Consider the following 20101-nt stretch of genomic DNA (forward strand, 5'->3'; position numbering starts at 1 on the left):
GCTAGCACTGCACAGGTGCTAAAGGGTACAAAACTAGACTGGAGAGAAATGTTGTGTATACCCTTTCCAAAGGGTAAATATATTTATACCAGAGGGATGATTAATTCACTTTTATTCTCAGGAAATTAGGTAAGAAGCTTTCTGTAGAAAACTTCCTGTTTCTTCTCATATAGCATACTTCAGTTGGAAGGGACCTACAAGGATCATCCAGTCCAACTGCCTGACCACTGCAGAGCTGGCCAAAAGTTATAGTGTGATATTAAGGGCAATTGTCCAAATGCCTTTTAAACACTGACAGGCTTCGGGCTTCAACCACCTCTGGGAAGCCTGTTCCAGTGTTTGACCACCCTCTCAGTAAAGAAAGGCTTCCTTAATGTCAAGTCTGAATCTCCCCTGATGCAGCTTCCAGCCTGTCCTGTCACTGGGTATGACGTCTGTTGTGGTAAAAGACGTTAGGGCATATTGTTAAGAGAGTATTTCTTGCTCAGGACAAGCTTGGTCAAATAAGGCTGGGAGAGGACACTTTAGCCACATACTCAAGGTACAAGCCCATAAGCTAATCATCGAGGCTGGTCATATTTTACACCGTTTCAGTGGAGCTGCTTTATTTCCTTAAAATAAGGGCAGCTTTAGACCTAACCCACTAATGTGCTGGGAACAACAAGCCTGTTTTATCTGGGTTTTGTTGTAGTCCAGGCAACAGGTAGCTGTCCTACTAGTGGCAGTGCCTGTGAATCATACTTCAGAATGCCTGGCTGTGAGGACCCATTGTTCTAGGAAATATAAATGTCTATAACACACATTTCTGATGTGGTGCTTATCTCTTCTGATGGATGCTTTCTCTCTCTGCTCATTTCCTTATTTCCCTTCTGGGTTGTCCTGGTCATAGACTCGAGATCACAGATCACAGGGTGGTGTGTGATGGGTCTGGCCAAGATCCCCTGTACATGCCCACCAAGAACGCTGGACCAATTGGTCTGATCCAGGTCAAAATGTCCATGAAAATGATTCAGTCATAGAATTTTTGATTTTAGTGAAATTATACTTAACTGGGGAAAGGATGATGATCAGGTCAAAGAAAAATGACAAAACTGCCCAAGGAACACTGTATGTGCCTGTGCCAATGCACATAAACAGTTATATGCATAAATTAGCAGCATGGGGACAGTGTGTGTTGTAGCCTTCATCCTAGATAAAAGCTGATTTACTTATAATATAATCAAGGGCAAGTCAATTTGTTTTCCTTTGATACACCAAACACACTGGGGTATGATAACCTATCACATATTCACCCATGACAGGACTGCTACAGAACGAAGCAAGTGTAACAGGCATCTTGAGCAAATGTGGCTAATCTTGCATTCTGAGATCATGTTATTTTTAGACTCTGTAAAAATGTGTAGCATGGAGGAGACTGTGTTTGTGGAGCCCTTTTCATAAAGCCAGTTTGGCCTTTTTAATGATCCACAGTAAAAAGCCAGTGAAATTTATAAGCCTCTGGAATCACAGGGGAAAAAGGATGACTGCTAATCCTGGCTCCCATTTGTAAAAATGTCTTTTCAGAAAATGTCAGGGAGTGAGAAATCTTGCTGCCTCCAAACATCTTCCAGTAAATGGAGTTCAGCTCCAGCCTGAAGTCAAACACTGCAGACGCCTTCCAGGTACCTCAGAGATTCCTGGGGCCAGTCTCCCTTGGTTGCATCACCATGAAAATAAGAGGTGTGCCCAAGGTGTGGTGCTTGTTATGACTCTGGGAGCAGACTGCACTTTGGGTTGTCCTTATCACCCTCCAGCAGTACTCTTCTGCCAGCTCTGGGTTTTTGCTGACTAAGGACTTTGTGAAATTGGCCTGTTGAAGTAATGTCAGTCTTTTCCAGACACTGCAAGGGTTTTCTCTGTTTCTTCCAAGTCAGCTGATCATAGAGGAGCTGCTAATCCTAGCAGCAATGGAATTTGACCCATTTTGAAGATGTTGATTCTGTTTCTATTGCTGAAGATAAGAGGCTTATCTTTTGTCAAGTTTGGGTGAAGCATGGGCTCTGTATCCCAGACAGAGAAGTGTACCCTGGTCTGTTCAAGCCTAATAAAAAGTGTAATCTCATTGAAAATAGATTTTCTCTAATGCGGGAATAGATATATGAGTCTTATTGTCAAGCATTTTATAATTTATAAATTTATTTCTTTACTCATCAAAAGGCTGTCTTGATTATTGCTTAAAGACAAAATTTGGAAAAGAAGGGAGGTGCCAAGTAAGGCAATTCAGAATTAGCAAGAAATTTGCTATTTTTTTAGAAAGTTCTTTCACATGGCATTGCTTTGAGATTTTCAATTATGTTGATATATTATTTTTCCTTACAAAATGAAAAGTCGTTATTAGCTTTTAAAACTATCATATAGGATGTTAATTGAAACTGTCACAGGGCCTGTTGAATGATTGTGAACACTCTTGTATCCTGAATTCCTGTGGGATTTGCTAACACCCCTGGATGCTTTGGTTGTTTTCAGGCATGTTTCTTTCATTTTATGAAACTGTGAGTAGGGCATGAGGGTCTGTTTCCAGAGCAAACTATTTACCTTGCAGAACTGAATTGCTCTTAGCTGTCAGCTAGACTGAACTAATGTTTTTGAAGGAAAATGACACAGCATGTCAGTTTGATTCTGATGCTTTTTGACATTTCAACTAAAATATCAAATGAAACTCTTCACTTATTGCGCTAACTGAAATTTGCTTTTAGGTTTGTGTTTAAAAAAAAAACCAAAGAGAAGGAATTTTTTTTAAATTTAAAAGAGGAAAAATAGTGTTTCTCTAAAAGAATGTGTTCTGTAGTAGGGAAAAGAACTACTTGCAGTACTTATAAAAATTAGATTTTGAGCAACTCCATTTAAAACATTTCTTTTTTACTTTTTTGTTTGTTTGGACTCACAAACAAAAAGTGACGTTCAATCAGAATTAGGAAGATGTTTTGAGTTATAGGTACCATGTTTTCCATCCCTAACTGTGAATGCATCCATGTTCTCTTCAGACTGGGCCTTTGTCAGCCAAAGATTGTGAGGACGACCGTCTGAATTTTTGAATTTTGTATCTCAAACCCTCACCAACACGAAGTTTGCGTGTCCTGTTCAAAGCACCTTATGTTTTCCATTAATTTACGTTGGCTCGCGTTTTGTGTGTTCTCCTTTACCCACAAACACTTGTTTTCTGCGAATGAGGACTGCAGGGCTGGGACTTAGGAATAAGGTTTCATTGTGCTGTTAAAAACAGATTTCATACTGCTTTTCATATGGATTATTGCCTTCTGCAGGAAATAGTAAAGGTTTGGAAGGCTTCTTGCTATTTCCAGTATGAGGAGCAGTCACAAACTGAACTTGTGTAGACTGGAGGGTGACTTCTGTCCTGTGAAGTGTGCTCAAGGGAAAGCAGCTCTCAGGAGCCATGGAGTGTGGCGGGCTGGAGAGTCATGTCAAGGAGGGGGGAGACTGTTATTCATGCAGAGAAACTGTGGAAGGAAGCAAAGAGCAAAAAGCCAGATCTCAGGGGTAGACTTGGGACTGAAGAGGACTGAGCACTTTGTATCTTAGGAAGGCACTGAGCTGGATGGAAAACAAGCTGCAAGCAAAAGCAGAGTGGGCAGCTAGGAGCAGTCCATTTTCAGTTCCTGTTCTTGCCTTGTCACTTGGAATTGTTTCCATCTAAAAAATATAAATCATCTGAGTTTATCATTCCTGGCACAATCATGTGTGTTAGTAAGACTGAATCAAAAAGCAGCATCTGAATGTGAAGTTCTGCTAAGAACCTCTCCCTTTAAAATTTGAAGTACCCTTTTCCCCAGCCCTCCTCTAAAATAGAACAAACTCTGTGGAAAAAAACCCGTGTTCTGGCTGTGGCTTAAACAACAGAATTCAGGAGAGCTGAGGGGTGAGACTTGTACTTGGTTCTTATTCCTTTCAGTTTCTCTCCATATACACAGGTGAAGATCAGCCTCAGTTTTGAAATTCTCAGCTTGTCTTGCTTTGCTGTTTTCTAAACATTGTAGGGTTTTCTTGAAATGCTTAATTTGATCTGAGATTGGATCAAAGCAGTTTTCTCTCCTGAAGCAATCCAAGAGGACTGGGTGATGGGGGATGTCTGGATGCTGTTAGTTCATTTGCATTTAAACAAGAGAACTTTTTTTATTCCCCCACTGCATACTGCAATAAAAAGTAAATTATTGTCTCTGAGGTAATGGGGTTTGATCAAAAATTGCTACCTAGCTCTGCAGTGATCTCTCTTGATGAACTAACACCTGATTAGGAAATATATTGTGAATCTCAATATTTTTCAGGTGCTTTCAAAACTCTTTATTCTAAATTCCTTGGGAAGCAAGTGGAGCTTGCCTTAAAATGGAAGAGAGGGTTTCAAAATCACTTTGAGGAATTTTGTGTGAGCTGTAGAGGTGGAGGAGAATATTTGTCTTCTTCCTAGTGGCAGCAGAGAATTGCAGTTTTGCTGGAACTTTCAACTCTTCTGCTTTTCCAGTCAATACTTTTCAAATGTAATTTAGTGGAGACAAGACAGGGTGGTCAGAAATCAGACACAACCTGACGTATGGCAGGAGAGATTTCCAAAAGTATCTGAAGGACATATGGAGGGAAAAAGTTCTTCTCTGATTTCACGTATAAGAAATAGTCCTATAAGAAAGAGTCCAATCAATTCATGTAAGCTGCTTGTTACACTGGTCCCAATCCAGGGGAGACTTATGCCACTTGAAGCTCCACTGAGCTGAAGGCAATTACTTGGGACTTGCACTAATGTGAATCTGGCCCAACATGCTCACAAATCGGCCCTGATCTTTTGTCTCTCAAGCAAGATTGGAACTATCTTGTGCTTTTTACAGAAAACTTGAAAATGAAAAATCCTGCATAGCTTGGTTGCTTAAAGCAGAGCTTCCCAGCTGTGAAAAATGGCTTTAGGTGCTTCCATTTTGGGGCACCAGTTCTGGGGCATCTAAGCAAGGCCCCATCTGCTCTGAGCACTTCTCTTCTTAAGATCAAGCGCTTTGTTTTAAACCTCTGAAAATATAGGTCCTTAGCTTTTTTTGAATCTCTTGTCCTTGGGGATTTGCAAAGCCACAGACCACTGATTTTGTGTGATTTTTATGGTCCTGTGGGGCTGTGTGATGAATTTTGTTTCTGGGATTTTCTAATTGTAAACAGTAACAAAAAGTTCCTTATTTTAATGGGTATTTTGCTCTCCTTCCCCTAATCCCTCTCTCTGTACAATAGTGTAACTGAATATGAAACAAAAGGCACTCTGCCTTTCTCTAAATACCTAGGACATGGTAAGGAAGCCAGAATTGAGATTTCGCACTTTTCTCCCCCAGTACTTGAACTGCTCTTGTCTGAGCGAATCTTCTGCTGTTCCCGATTTCTCTGATACACATCCTTCCTCCAGAGCCCTTGCCCAAACTTTCTTTCTGTAGGGGTGCTACAATTCCAAGTTATGTACTGGCTGGCAAGTTCTAAGCTCAGGTAGTGTGGTTGCATTTCCGTAAAACCATGGGTCCCTGTTCTTTTTCCACTATTCTATGGTTGGTTTCTTTTTCCTTATTGATTCCATCTCTTAGTGATTCTGCCTCTTCTGGTCTTTATGTTAAGCGAAAAGAATACTTAAAATCTTTCCAAACCATAGGTGGCTTGTTTGTGTTTTTACAGGTTTTTCAGAGCTGAGGCTTCTTTAGAGAATACATGGTATATTTTCTCGCCTCAACGCCTCAGTAGTTTGTGACCTTTTTAGCATGTTGGCAGTGAGACAAATAGCTTGGATGTTTTCTCCTGGTTTTTGCAGAGGGAAATTCCTTCATCATGGGGGAGGCTTTAAGATTCTTATACTGGAGCCATAACCTTTGTAATCTCAGAAGGTCTGAGGTGGGCTTGATCAATTTTGAGTAAAACATGTGTGAAAATAGGGAAGACAGCAGGGTCAAATCTAAAGCAGTAGTCAGTGGACCATCCTTGCTGTGGAAGTGATGAAGGAAACTACTTTTTTGCCTGTTGTTTGCCCATATAGCATTTAATCCTTAACATACAGCTGCCACATTAGGTCTCTATGTGTGCAGCAGATCCCTGACACACTGAACACAGTGTGTCTGTGGTTATGCAGCTGTTTGTACCTGCAGGGTGCCGTTCTGCCAAAAGGCATGGTCCATTTTCTGCTCATTCCTTATGCCCTGTGTTCATGAATGGCCTCATGGTGGAAGGAAGAGGTGAGTTTTTGTGTGGATCAATCAGCTTCGTGGTGCAGGCTCACTGCATCTCATGTGGTGGAAGAGGGAAGTTAGGAATTAGCAGTTACCGTGCTGAAACTGCCAGCATGGTTTGATTCTAGTTCAAATATGTATCCCAGGGCCCAAAGTAGTGACTCTCTGCCTGATGTTGGCAGAGAGTAAAATGGGGTGTGGAATTTCCTGTTCAGTATAGCCATGAGAAATAACCTTCCAAATGCTGTGTATTTTACTCACGGCAGTTTAAAGCTAACATAATGTGACTTTGGAAGAAAGCTGGCTCCTGAACTGCATGTGTGAACTCACAGGTGTTTGTATATTAAGATGACCTTTCTAGTACAAGGTGTAGCTTTTTGCAATCCAGTCACTTACATGCATGGTCTTGGCTTCTGGATCACTACAGGCTAGAGCCAAGCAAGTGGAGGAAGAGCTAACAAACCATTTTCCAGTCCTCTGTATTTATTTGTTTTTTTTTGTTTGCAAAAAGCAAAATCTGTGTCTCTCAAGCTCCTTCTATGAATAAGAATGATTGTCAGATATCTTCTTATAGGAAAAATGATTATGTCCTAAACCCCTGTGAAGTTACTGTTGACTTGGTTCTCCTGGCTCTGCACACCTGTAAAGCCCATGTTGAAGCAGTGAGGAGCTCTACACCCAGTCTGTCTTCCACCCTATCTCTGTCTATCTCTTTCAGTCATCTGGATCCAGGCCTTTCCTTTGTGTTTCCCATCCAAGTTTCCAAAAAGCTTTTCACGTCGTGCAGGGTACCTAAACCCATTGCCCTCTCTTCTCTCTATCTTTTATGATGTTCATGACTGTTCAACCTGGTGAATATATAATGAGCTGTACAGGAAATATTTTTATGTGGTACTGGTGTCAATTTAGACTAACCTCAAACCACTGTATAAAAAGAAGTCATGATTATTACTGCCACTGATTAAAAGTCACGTAATTCCTTTACAGCAGAATGTGTCCATCTGCATAAAAATTCTGTATGTATATGTATTGCTTTGAGCCAATTAAAACTTTCATCACCTGGATTTCAAAAGATGCCTCTTCTTTTGAGTTTTTGAAGGATAATAAATGGGCATACTTCTCCCCCAGCTTTTGTCTTAATGAGGCATTTTCATCTCTGGCTAGTGAAGAGTATGATTCTTTATGAAGAGTGTAGTGTAGTGTTACAGGCAAAATATTAGAGTCATGGAAGTCTGTAGTTAGGGGATAATGTATAGAAAATTTCACCTTATTTCATCTGTTCACCATTGAAATGTTACCAGAAGATGTTTTTCTTTTGCAACCATTTATTTTTTTATTGTGAAAATTTTATTTTTCATTTATTTGAGGACAGGCAGCACTCTGGAACCAGTGCTAGTGCATGCTCTCCAAACACAGAGTAAAGATTCCATCTTTCCATGGAATTTGGTCTTCCTGCTTCATGTCCTTTATGCAGGATTTGCTGTCTTGCAGATGGCGTCTGGCCTGTGTTGCAACCTCTGTGACAGTGCTCAGAGACCAGCCTGAGGAGGTGTTGCAAGGGTACCTAAGCAAGCACCCCTCTGAGGAGGGGTGGAGGAGGTGGGGCTGCACCTGGGACTTTTAATGGCAGAATAAATGGGAAGGTGGAGGGCAGTGCTGTACAGTCAGTCCAGTGCGCCTGCTGTGTCTCTGTTCTCTTCCCCTATGATCTACAAGAGTATATTGTCAGCACCAAATCTTGAAGAAATACATACAAGCAGATTTTTATTTTCTCTTGTGTTCTTTAAGCTTTAGTTACCTATCGGCAGCTTTCAAGATGACAAGAATTTTGACAGCTTGCAAAGTGGTGAAGACTTTGAAAGGCAGATTGAAGTTTTGCAATGTGTCTGCTGATCACTGGAGTTTCTCAAGGACAGGTACCAGACTGTTGAGCATCAAGGTAACAGTGACTGAACTACTGTGGTTTAATAGATGTGTTTGGCATGCAGAGATAGCTTGCTGCAGATAACAGGGCTTACCTAGCGATGTGAACCAGAGATTTGTCTGAACCCTAGGTGAGGGGGTTGCTTGGCTAAATGGTTTTATTAGCTAAGCAAACACACTTTTTGTCTAGTCTGGAATGGAAATTATAGGTAAATTACACCAAAAGGTGGAAGTTCAGGGTTTCAGTTAATTATTATATGGTATTTTCTTTAGAAACACCTCACCCTTCTATAGAACTGATAGCTAACAGAACAGATCTTTCAGTCCATATGAGCATGAAATGGCTGAATATTTAAAATCATGCATCACTTGAATTAATCCAATTGAATCCATACAGAATCCATTTTCAATGTATTAGAAACTACAATGGCTCTGAGATTAATTGGAGAGGTAGACAACTCTTGTGAATGCATCAGTGTATCAGCTCTTGATTTACTGGGACTATAAATCCCCAGTTGATTTCCCCAGCTTTCTAGTGCATTTTGTTAGAGGAGCTGGAGTACATGGGTGAAATGGGACTTTCTGTGGGACTTCCGTAGCACTGAAGTGCTGTGTGAGCTCTGCCAGCATGCACTTTGCGTTGAAAAGGCACTTTTGCACAGATGTTGTGTTGAATGAATGGTGCAATAGAGTTAGCAGCTGGAGGAGTGGTGTTTCAGAGGGTAGTAGGGAAGAACATTGAGACGCTTGGACGGCAGGTGCTGCCTTACCTGGTAGTGGTCTAGAGGGCTGATCAGTATCATTTCTGTCCACTGAGGACTAGGGTTTCTCTTACCTGTCCCACAGCCACTCATTTTTCAGGAGTTCTCTGAGCTCCTTGCAACAGACCCATTACTTGACAGGACAAGGGGGAATGGATTCAAACTGACAGAGTAGGTTTAGATTAGATACTAGCAAAAAATTCTTTACTGTGAAGGTGGTGAGGCACTGGAAATAGGTTGCCCAGAGAAGCTGTGGCTGCCCCATCCCTGGAGGTGTTAAAGGCCAGGTTGGACAGGACTTGGAGCAACCTTCCAGTGGAAGGTGTATCTGCCCATGGCAGGGAATTGGAACACAGTGATCTTTAAGGTCCCTTCCAACCCAAACCATTCTATGATTCTATGATACTATGATACTTTTGAAACAAAAATTGTCTGCAGAGGAACACAGAAAAAGACAAGAGGTGTTCCTGTTTATATGCCTTCCTTCAGCATGTGACTTCCCAGATTAGCTTTGTCTCACCTGCATTTAGAAACAGAGCCTGTGTGGTGAACTAGTGAACTAGAGTCCTTGCTGCTGGACCTGTCTTCCCCTTCTGCAGAGTGTACAGCAGACATGAACTGATACCTTGTTCACAGTCTTATAGCACAGTAATCTTCCTCCCAGCAGATAAACCCTGACTGCAATCAGATCTGGCTTGGGAGGAAGTTATTTCTCCTTGTACTGACAACAGGAGTGCTGCTTGTGGATTATAAACCATTGTGGTTACCAGTTTCCACAGCTGCACCATTTGAAGAGGAAGTAGGGCTCTGGCATGAGGAGCAAATTCCTTGGTTGCTCCTCAGGCTGGGGAAGCTATGTTGGTTTGACCCTGACCATACAATAAAATTATGTCAGAGCCCTCAGCTGGGCCAGTGCTGTCTTCTCACACGTTCCAGGGCAGCTGCCAGTTTCTTTTTTTCCATATTGTAATCTTACCAGTGGGCTAAACAGTGTCTCTTGGTGTGATAAAGCAAATTGCAGCAGTTTGAACAATCTCTTCTCTATGGGTTTCGTGCTTCAGATCGAAAAGGGATGGGAGAAAATGGACACAATAATGGAGACAATGGAGTGTTACTGCTGGGTGAGTGGGACCTGTGAATCCACTAAGAGGTGCTGTTGACAAATGTCACGGTGTCTAAGAGATAGAAGGCCAGGATTCATACTTGGCTGCTTGGTTTATGGCTGGGATGGCCTGCAGCATTAGGTTGCTCATGCTGTACCTTGTGGAACAGGAGTCCATGCAGGTACACTCAACTTCAAAAGGGTTTTAGAAAACTGTCAAGCCAACAAAGCAGGGCCGAAGAGTTCTGCTGGAACACCATCCTTGCTTGTCTCTTGCTTCTGATACCTCTCTTGCTTTTTGGAGCTGGTTCAGTTATTTCTGCCATTGTCTACAGAACACAGCAGTTGGACACTGTGATGCACAGAGAAGTGATTCAAGCACACTTTAGCCTGTGGTTATAAGTCTGAAGCAGCAAAAGACATCTTCCACTGGTAAACCCTTGTAGCCCATGGTTAGCATTGCTGATCCAGCTTTTGGTGTCAAGACACCCTCTTTCTTTACATATCCCAGGTTAATTCAGGTAGCCATAGCTAGTAGGCTAGATCTGATGCATTCTTATACTGATGGATTAGCAGTTGAATTTTGAATTTAACATCTTAAATGGCAGATTCATGGTGTTACATACATGTTTAGTCAGTCATCCAAGGACTGCACAAGCAACAGACCTACAAGGTCATATTTTATAATGCTGAAGCATCCAGTTAAGAAGTTTCATGCACATGAAAAGCTGCTGCCCTCTGATGATGTTCCAGTACCAGCTATTCTAGCACCTACTTATCTGTGCTGTAAAGCTAAAGGGTGATTGCTTAAAGCCAGCACCACTGCTGAAGGCAAGGAGAATGAATACCTGTTAAGAGAGCAATGCCAGGTGAAACCCTTGGAAGCTATTTTAATTTCAGTCCCAGCAACTATAAGTACACCCAAGGTGGGTCAGAATGAATTGAACTCTTTTTCTGTTTCAGAGTGTATGACAGGATCTATTGCAGGGCAGCCAAAACCTACCCTGAAGAGCTGGGTCTGGTGGAGGGTTTGTACCTGCTCTGTGACTACCTGACTCACCATGAGATGTGGTGTTCACCGAACAGTCCCAGAAGTCTCTTTCTGACATTTATTATGTGGCACCTTCTGCCTTGACACTGACAGTGGGGAAAGTTGTTTCCTTTTGAAACTTAATTATTTGAGTTCAGTACCTACTGGAGTCTGTGCTGTCAGAATGAATGGAGAGTAATAAAGCTGAGATCTGGTGTAGCTTAGGAATCTTTGGCTCTTGAGAACTTAGCTCAGATTTTAAAGCCAGTTCTACAGGATCCATGATTCTGTTTGAATTCAGAATATTGAATACAAAAACTTGAACCTTTCCTGGTCTGAGGCTTTTGCTTTAAGACAGTAACAAGCTTGTACACCACTTTTCCATGGGACATGCAGAAGCAGAAGTGAAAGAGACTTTCTAATATTTATATGCAAGCAGTAAAGCAGGGGGCCTGAAGAAAAAAATTAAGAATGAGTCATGCTAAAAAGCCTACCTATTACATAGCTTTGCATCAGAGAGTGGAAGTTAAGTGTAGTTGTGAGGCAAGTGACCAAGTAGTGACCTGTGGATGGGTTTGGTGTTCCAACCAGCATTAGAGGTAATGGGTATTTATGAGAAATTTGAGGAAAGAGTGAAATGCAACGTAATTAACGTCATGGCCCCAGGCATGCTAGAGTTCAAGAAATGTTTGGACAATACTCTCAGGCGCATGGTGGGATTCTTGGGGTTGTCCTGTGCAAGGACAGGAGTTGGATGAACTTGATGAATCTTGTGGTTCCTTTCCAACTCAGGACATTCTATGATTCATGTTGCTGTGTGGGGACTAATGGCAGTATTAGGTAATGGTCCCATTCTTCCATTACTGCAGGCTTAAATGAGCATTTAGTTGCCTTTAATTGCTTTTTCTCACCGGGCTATTTTAGGAAACATAACAAAACACAACGAAAACTTCTAACCTATTTATAAGTTAAAGTATTAGAGAGCATGAGGGAGAGGTGGTAGTTTCAGAAGAATACCTAATAATGCATCTTCAAAGTCTGTACTCTGTCCAGTTGAACTTACCCTATGTGGGGAAACACCATTGTAGATGAGTAGTGTTAGATGTGGGGACTCATAGGTCCGTATTTCCCTATTACAGCTCATCCTTCATTTCTAAAGAAGAGATGGGCATCCATGAGTGAAAGAGGGGCACAGAGAGCAGACCAGAGACCCCTCAGGGCTCTCAGTAGGGATGTTTAGCATCGCCGGTTTCAGGTTAATCGAGCTTGTTTAAAATTCAGGAATGGGAAGAGAGACTGCAGCTTGAAGCTCTTATCATTTAATGCTCTTCTGAGGCCAGTGTAGTGAAATGGGGATGTAAAGGTAGTATGAGCAATAAATAGGTGGCTTGTAACAGTATAGCTGGCTCAGTAAGGAGAGGTTTGGGAGAGCTATAAAAACCACCAGGAATGAGCTAAAAATGTAGTCAGAAATGAGAGGGAGATGAGGAAAATTTTGTGGAGTGCTGTCTTTAGAAACTATTTCAGATTACTGCGAAAGGACTCTTCAAATATATTTGAGGCAGGTGGAAAGAAACTGGCACAGCGACTGCAAGGAGAGTAGAGAGATGGGTGAGGAAGTTAAAGATGAGTCACAAGCTACTCCACTCCTCTTTTTGGAGGTGAAGGGGATGTAAAAAGGGGGCCCATTCCCATAGAGATAGGGAGAACCTAATGAACTGCTGGTGCGGGGGAGCGAAGGGGTGCTCATTTCCATTGGTCCTCAGTGACTTCTGCTAGGTGCCTCATCTGGCTTGGTTCACTCTTCTCCTTTGAGTTTTGTGATGGACAAATATTTGTGGCATTGTTGTGAACAGCCTTAAGAAGAGTTCAAGCTGTAGGAACTATGACTTTTCTGCCATGGTACCTGTGTTGCTTTTCTTTGGGTTTGCCTTGGATAATAAAAGAATTAATCCAGTGCTTCTCCCCAAAAAATATCCTAAGTGTGAAGCTTCTTTGGTGTATCCCAAGACACTCACCTTGACTCTTTATTTTTTCTTGCCCTGTCTTCTCTCAATGTTAGCCAGAAACAAATGTGCCAGAATAAAATCAGATAGATATAGATATAGATATATCTACACAGGGTTGGCAAAGAAGGTCTTGACTGGTAGCCATGTCCAGATAGGTTTCCAGCCTGTGACAGCATAATACTCAAAAGAAGAGTAAGAATCTGTTTGATTTTTCTATCAAAGAGAAAACTACTACTTTGTTGCTGGCTATTTGGTCTTAGGAGAGTGAATGTAGCTCAGTCCTGGCACCAGCTTTTTATTGTAGAAGGAATCTCAGAGCTTTTGGATTCTTCCCTGGTTGTGATATGTCAGCTGTTCTGTAGCCAACCAGATGTGTGAGCCAAGAGAAGTGGCAGAGACTGTAGTGCTGTGTGGAATCATGGTCTGCCTTAGAAAGGAGATGTTTTGTCATCTTATTACTGGAGGGAAATAAACTGGCCTACCCTGAACCTGAGTGCCAGCTGTATCTCTGCCTGGCTGAGAGTGTGTCCGTACCTGCCCAGGCTTCAGTACTTGGCATACTCATAGTCCTCCAGCAGTTCAGGGTTCAGCTTCACCTTACCAAGATAAAATGGGAGATTTCTTTGGAGGTGAAGAACTGGACTTACTTGACTGGGAGGCAAGAAGGGGGAAAAGTTACCCCTTCACTTTCCAGTAAAGGAGTTTATAGAAGACACCCTTCGAAAAGCAAATTGTACTGCAGATCTTTTGAGATTTTGCACATCTTTGTTATCCACTTTTTAGATGGTAGGGGCTGCTACAGCAGGGAACTAACTGGAACTAATTTCATCTGATTTCTTACTTTCTTACTGGGTTTAGGTTTGTTTTTCTTTTAACTTCTAAAGTGCTTACTTTACTTGATGTGTGAAGTGCTTAGTGAAGTGGGACCTGAACTAGTTGACTCTTCAGGCTGCTTTGAAAAAATACACCAAATCTATTAACACCATATCAACAGCATGACTCTTTCTGTTAGCCATCTTCCTCCTCAAAGGTCTTGAAGAGTACTGCGGCCTTGCTAGAGCACAGAGCCCTCTGCTGAAGGTGAAGCTACTGATGTGTAGGAAGAAGAAATCAGATTGCAAATGGCATATCTCACATTAGGGGTGTGAGGCAGAAACAATTCACTTGAGATTACAGCAGAGATTTATCTGAGGCTATGTGGGGATGCTTCTGAGAAGGGTGAAGACAAAAGGACCTCAGGGAAGCTCTGGGGGGTTGTTTATTTCTTGCTTGTTCTTTTTTTGAAAGTAAGTATCTCTCCCAACTGATCCCTGATTGAGCCAACAGGCCTTCTCTGTAGCCTTTATATCACTTTTCACCTTAAAAATGAAACTGAAAAAACAAGGTAGGCTGGCAGTTTAGGGATATGGTAACACCTCCACTGTAAATGTAAGCAAGAATAATTGCTTTGAGAATGCTCAATGAACCAACCACTTAATTAAGAATAATAAATCAAGGAAGAGAGGGAAACATTTGAACATCTATCCCCTGCTGAACTTGCAGGCAGGTTATGGTTGCTCAGGGACATTTTTCTGTATTACTTGAACACTGTGTAGGGGCTCTAATAGTATAATAGGGGCTTCTGTTCAACAGAAATGATTTCTGTGCTGTCTGGTATAGAAAGGAGGTGGGCTGTGGTGGGAGGAAAGCCATGCAGATCCCTGTCAAGTACAATAGTGAGGGTGAGGCTCTAAAGCTCACAGTGATTGCTCTGGGGTTTGGCCTTCAGCACTTAGATGAATCTTAAATTTTCTGGTCCTTCCACCATTGTGGACTTTGTCTTCTGAAGGATTCTGCCGGGCTTGGTGGCAGTTAGGACCACAATTCAGGCAACTGCCCCAACGTGTGCCCAGTGGCGGGACATGCTTGAAGTGGAGCTGCTATTTGTGTGGACTCCAATCTGTGGCCTGCGGGAAGGCATCCAGCCTTTGACACCAAGGTTGGGAGAAACTGTATCCAGCAGTCAGTGTCCCACCTGGGTAGAGTAGGTTGGGCTTTCAACAGGCTTCCAAAAGGGCAGAGGTCCTGTCCAAAGCCCAGTCTGAGGCACCCACACCACCTCTGTGCAGTGCTTTGAGTGTCTGGCAGTTCTCTGCAGTGAGAGGCACAGGGAGATTAGGGAGCCCACCAGCCTGTCATTTTAATGTGGTCTAAACCTAGGAGATTTAGCCACAAAAGTTCTGTTTATAACTGGAGAGGGAGGAGATTTTGGTGTTGCTGACTGAACTATCCAATGGTCCAATGGGAAGGTTCCAAAAATTATAGCTAAATCTTTGGAGAATGACTGGATGTTTGACATTAATGAGGAAAAAATGGCAAGGCTAAAAGCATCCCAGATGCACAGAGTTCAATTACTTGGCAGCGCAGTTTGATTTTTAGTGTATTTTGCAGTACATTAGTAATTGATCTGTGTGGTATTTGTAAGTGCAGAGGCGCTCTAAATGAATGTTTGTCATGATGGTTACAAAATGTTCAATACCGAGAATGAAATTTCTCCTTGCTGTGATTGTTCATCTGATTTACGGCTAATGGAAAGTAGCTCTCCAGCTCCTTTCGGCAGCAGATTGATCTTGATTTTTCTTTTAAAGATCCCAGTAAGAGGAATAGTTCTGTAAAAGAAGCCAATATGAAGCTAAATCATGGTGAGAGCTGCTTCCTGTGGACACGCTTGGCACATTGGCATAGACCACTGGGATTCTTGCACTGGTGGTCACTCTGCCTGTTCCCAGGAGACAGATTTGCTTGCCTTCCAGAAGTGGAGGTTTTTCAGGGTCCTGGAAGTTCATTATCCAAATTCTTTTAAGCCCAGGAATTCATTGGCAAATCTATTTACATCTTTGCTTACTCTTTCTCTTCTTCTGCATGTCACCAGTGATCCTGATGTCTGAGGGAATCTCTCAACTCATTCTGTCATTTCTGCTGTTCATGTAGTCATTATTTATTTATTAGAAGGTGGAGTTCTCTGGTGGTTTCCCATCCACTGCCTGGACAGGGTAAGAACGGTTTAGTTTCCAGGTGGGGCTGAAGAGGGTGGTACATTTAGTCTGATATGTGCAAAGACCCGGTTGTGACAGTGAATCTCTTAAGGACTTCTGTAAAACTCTGTCCTATTTCCCTTGGCTGTAAAATAGTGATGAAGCCTGTAAGGGATCCCACAGTTAGTGTGGGACTCAGTTCTGCTGAGCATTCTCTGGAAGAGGTATGGTTTCCTCTAGGCTGCTTGTTTCATAGCTGCTTCTTCTGGGACAATTTATGCCTATCCCTGAGGTAACTGAGACCAGGAGTGTCCATCTGATCCATGAGTTCCTCTGGTCTTGTGTCCTATAGCTGAATAGACTGGTATTTTGAATTTTGCTGTCTGACACCAGTCAAACTAAACATACACTTGTTTTTAGCTACATTGCTGTACAGTTGCACCAGAAGTTAAGCACCTACCAGAGGTCAGAACTGGATGAGAGCCAGCAGTCAGCAACAGGCCTTGAGCAAACATTGAGGAGGCGAGCAATCCTTTCCCTACAGGGTTATGATGTTGGTAAATTGCAAGATGTAATATGTGGAAAAAATTAACTAAGGGATAGGGAAGGGTGATCCCACAGTAATAGCAGTATATGCTCTACTTGCAGTGAGGTTTGCCAGCTCATTTAGGATAACAATGTTTCCTAAGTGTTATAAAGAAAAAAGGCATCAGACTAGTAAAACAGATGCTATCTTGGCAGCTAGGAGTGGGAGAAGGGCAGGAATACTTACAGTGGTAGGCATGAAAGGCAGGTGTCCTAGGTGTTAACCTGTATAAACATCAAGCCTTTCCTCCTGTGTTTGAGTTTCTTCTTGTGCCTTTCTCTAGGTGCAGACAGCGAACTTGGTGCTGGAAGACGGGATGAAGATGAAGGGTTATTCTTTTGGCTATCCATCCTCCACAGCAGGGGAAGTTGTATTCAACACGGGGCTCTCTGGGTAAGGGAACAACAAATGATGTATAAGCATCAATACTTCTCTGGAAGCTTGTTGAAGTGTGAAAGCTCCTTTTTCCAAGCTTGTAGGGTCCTGATCCAAGCAGGTGGTTTTCTATATAAGGCTACATTGTAGTTCAGAGATACAGAGAGAGAGAAAGAATTAATGAAGATGACTCAGGCACACCTCTTGTGTCAAAGCATTTGTGCTGATAAGCACCTTTAAACACTTATCTAATGATGATAATGAGATACATAGGATTCTGATCACTTCCTACTGAATTGCTGAGTCAGAGCAGAGGAGCTGTCTGTTCTCCTTCCAGTGCCCAGATCAACTATAGAGGTTTGAAGCATCTGCAGCCTTCTTGGTAATGGAACTTGGTTTCTGAGTGCAAAATTTTTAAACTCCGAGTTGGTCACCTTTATGACCCATCCCTTATGTCATTTGTTGGCTCATACCTCAGGTAAGGATGCTTTTATGCTCTATGCCCTTTCCAGCTAAAGGGCAGGATCAGATTCATGCCTAACCTAGCATGATTCTCTGTCCTCTTGAGTGGTAGAAGCCTATGGCTGACTTAGGTTGGCAGCCAAATGCTGCCGGTGCTTTTGTTGGACTACTTGAGCAGGGGGAATCTGGCCACAGGAATGGAGATTTTGGTAAGGACAGGGACATATCCTCGGGGAGGTAAGACATCTCTGAAGCTGTTGATACTTGAGCTTCTTCTGCAGTCATTCATAGCTGTCTTTGCTCATCTGCATTGTGTTCCCCAAATTCTCCTCTCCTTTGGAGATCTGAGTACTCACAGGATGAGTTTTTAAATGATGCCATTGGTGATTATGTTAAATTGCTGCAGAGGGGAATTAGTTTGCAGAGTTTTGCATTAGGAGACAATGATTTAAGCATTTCGACAGCACTAATTACTGGCTGTGTTAATATACCTGCCAACAAACCACTGCTTAACGTAGATCAGAATGATGGAGGGCACCAGGGCTCTCTTCTCATTGATAGATTATGGGCCATAAATCTTGGCACATCACAAAAGTCAAGGAGGACCTGAGGGATTAATTTCCTCTCCACATGTTACTGTGGCAGTAGAAGTTGTGTTTGTTCTTTGTCTAATCATTTGGAGAGGATGCTGTGACAGAGATCTCTTCTGTGCTGGGGAGCATATGGGCATGGAGAAAACATTCAAAATGTAAGGTGGTATCTTCAGAGCCCCTATCCAGAATATGACCTTGATTGATTCACAGAAATGGAAGACAAGAGTTTGCGGCATTGTTGAAGAACCTAAAAGTGGCAGATTTCCTACCAGCCCAGGGGTTGCTGTCCATTGAAAGGAACCCTGTAGCTGTACCTCCTGCTACTGATCACAGAGATAAAGATCTGTGTATCCAGAGGAACCCAGCTGTCCCTTCTCCCTGACACAGGAAGAGGCTGTGCCTGTGTGAAGGAGGTGCCCAGGCTGCTGGGGCACACAGCAGTTTGTCATGATAGGGAACAAGAGGCTAGTGCAGAGGTGCTGATAAGCCTCAGACCTGCTTTCTGTGAAGTGGGTGTTTCTAGGTGCTGAGTGCAGTCAGCATGGGCTCTGTCCTGGTGTGATTAATAGGCTGCTCTGCACTGTGTCTCCTCATCTGGACTCCCACGTTCTGATTCATGCGGGAGGCAAAGCACTTTATGTGCATATAGCTTTCAGGCTTGAAGTAGCTGAAGCTTGCTGAAATGTTGTCATGTGACTCTGGAATAGAAGGAAGAGAGCACTCTTTTGGGGGTGAAATGTTGAATTTTTGATAGAAAAGCATGAGGATGAATTTTCAGAAACATTTGCTGAAAAAATAAACCTACTGTTGCAGCCATCTGTTTAGTATAGGAACAAAAAGAGGAGATTTCCAATTAAGAAAGAAGAAGAGTTACAACCCATAAAACGTCCCATGTTTGAAATGGTTCCATAAAGGTGTTTACCTCCAATAAGACTGTGTGTGTTTCCCAAGGTATTCTAGTGAGAGAATGGGTTGACAGGAGTTTACTGAAATCAGGCAGACCTTTGGTCAGGCATAGCAAGGACCAGACCTTGAAGCACGTTTGGAGCTGGTGTTGCCATCTGCTCCTCTGTACTCCACACAGCATTGTTCCTGCTTAAAGGGCACTGTCCATGCCAAGCTCTGTCTGCACACCCCACCCAGACCCAATGGCTCTCTGTCCTTGTTTGCTGATTACAAATGACATGCAAAGGTTAATTACATTAGCTTTGTCAGTTACAAGGAGTCTTTTGGAAGCATAGCCAATTAGCTCAGAAGGAGAGAGCAATGGCAAGCATGCACATGCTCTGTGCCTGGTACCTACTGCAGTTTTGGGATCACACTGCACTTTTTGTGGGTGGTTACCTGCAGCAGCAAATATAGATTTGAACATCAGGAGAGGCTTACCTGAAAATATTTCCTGGCCATTGTTCATTCGACCTGTCATTTCTCAGAGCTGGCTGGTGTGCTGCGTTGTCTATATCTGCCAGTCCCACTTTTGTGAAGAGCTTCCCAGTGTTTGACAGTTAATCTTCTGGCAGTAAATCTGGTGTTCCATAAAAATGTCTCTTGTGACTTGCTGATATCTGCTAGATGGCTGAACTTGCCAATTAGGTATTGTTTAAACAATAATGACAATAATAAATTATATTTTGTATAGGACAGATTCATCCTGGAGTGTCTTTGTGCATTTGGCTCAATATTTGTGGGGATAACTTCATCTGTTGCTAAATTGCAGCTGCTTTTGGGTTGAAAGACAGCAATTGCTTAATGGATATTTGCAAAAGCATACTACAGTATAAGAGAGAAAGTGAAGGACTATCCATTAATTTGAAGCTGAAGAACAGGAGCATATAGACCATATTTACCCTGTCCCCTTATATGTGGTTGAAAGTGAGACTGGATCTACTAGGTCCAGAGATGATACTTTGTGGACTCCTAAGTTTGGTCCTCCACTGCAGAAGAATGTTCCAACATGCTTTCAGATCTGTCCTTGCTGAGAAGGGCATTCAGGCAGGAGCTTAACAAACT

The 20101-nt window shown here is 42.5% G+C and overlaps 1 protein-coding gene across 1 annotated transcript in view; it reads left to right on the forward strand.

Annotated features, from left to right (window-relative positions):
- Positions 1–7993: 7993 nt before the first annotated feature.
- CPS1 (carbamoyl-phosphate synthase 1) overlaps positions 7994–20101 on the forward strand; it is a 107373-nt gene continuing 95265 nt past the window's right edge. Inside the window, exons 1-2 of the mRNA XM_010407842.4 lie at positions 7994–8175; positions 16945–17054. Of these exons, the coding sequence (XP_010406144.3) occupies positions 8053–8175; positions 16945–17054 (233 nt within the window). The 5' untranslated portion in view covers positions 7994–8052. The remainder of the gene's footprint in view (positions 8176–16944; positions 17055–20101) is intronic.

This window comes from Corvus cornix, chromosome 7 (genome assembly GCF_000738735.6).
Source record: "Corvus cornix cornix isolate S_Up_H32 chromosome 7, ASM73873v5, whole genome shotgun sequence".
Classification (NCBI taxonomy): Eukaryota; Metazoa; Chordata; class Aves; order Passeriformes; family Corvidae; genus Corvus; species Corvus cornix.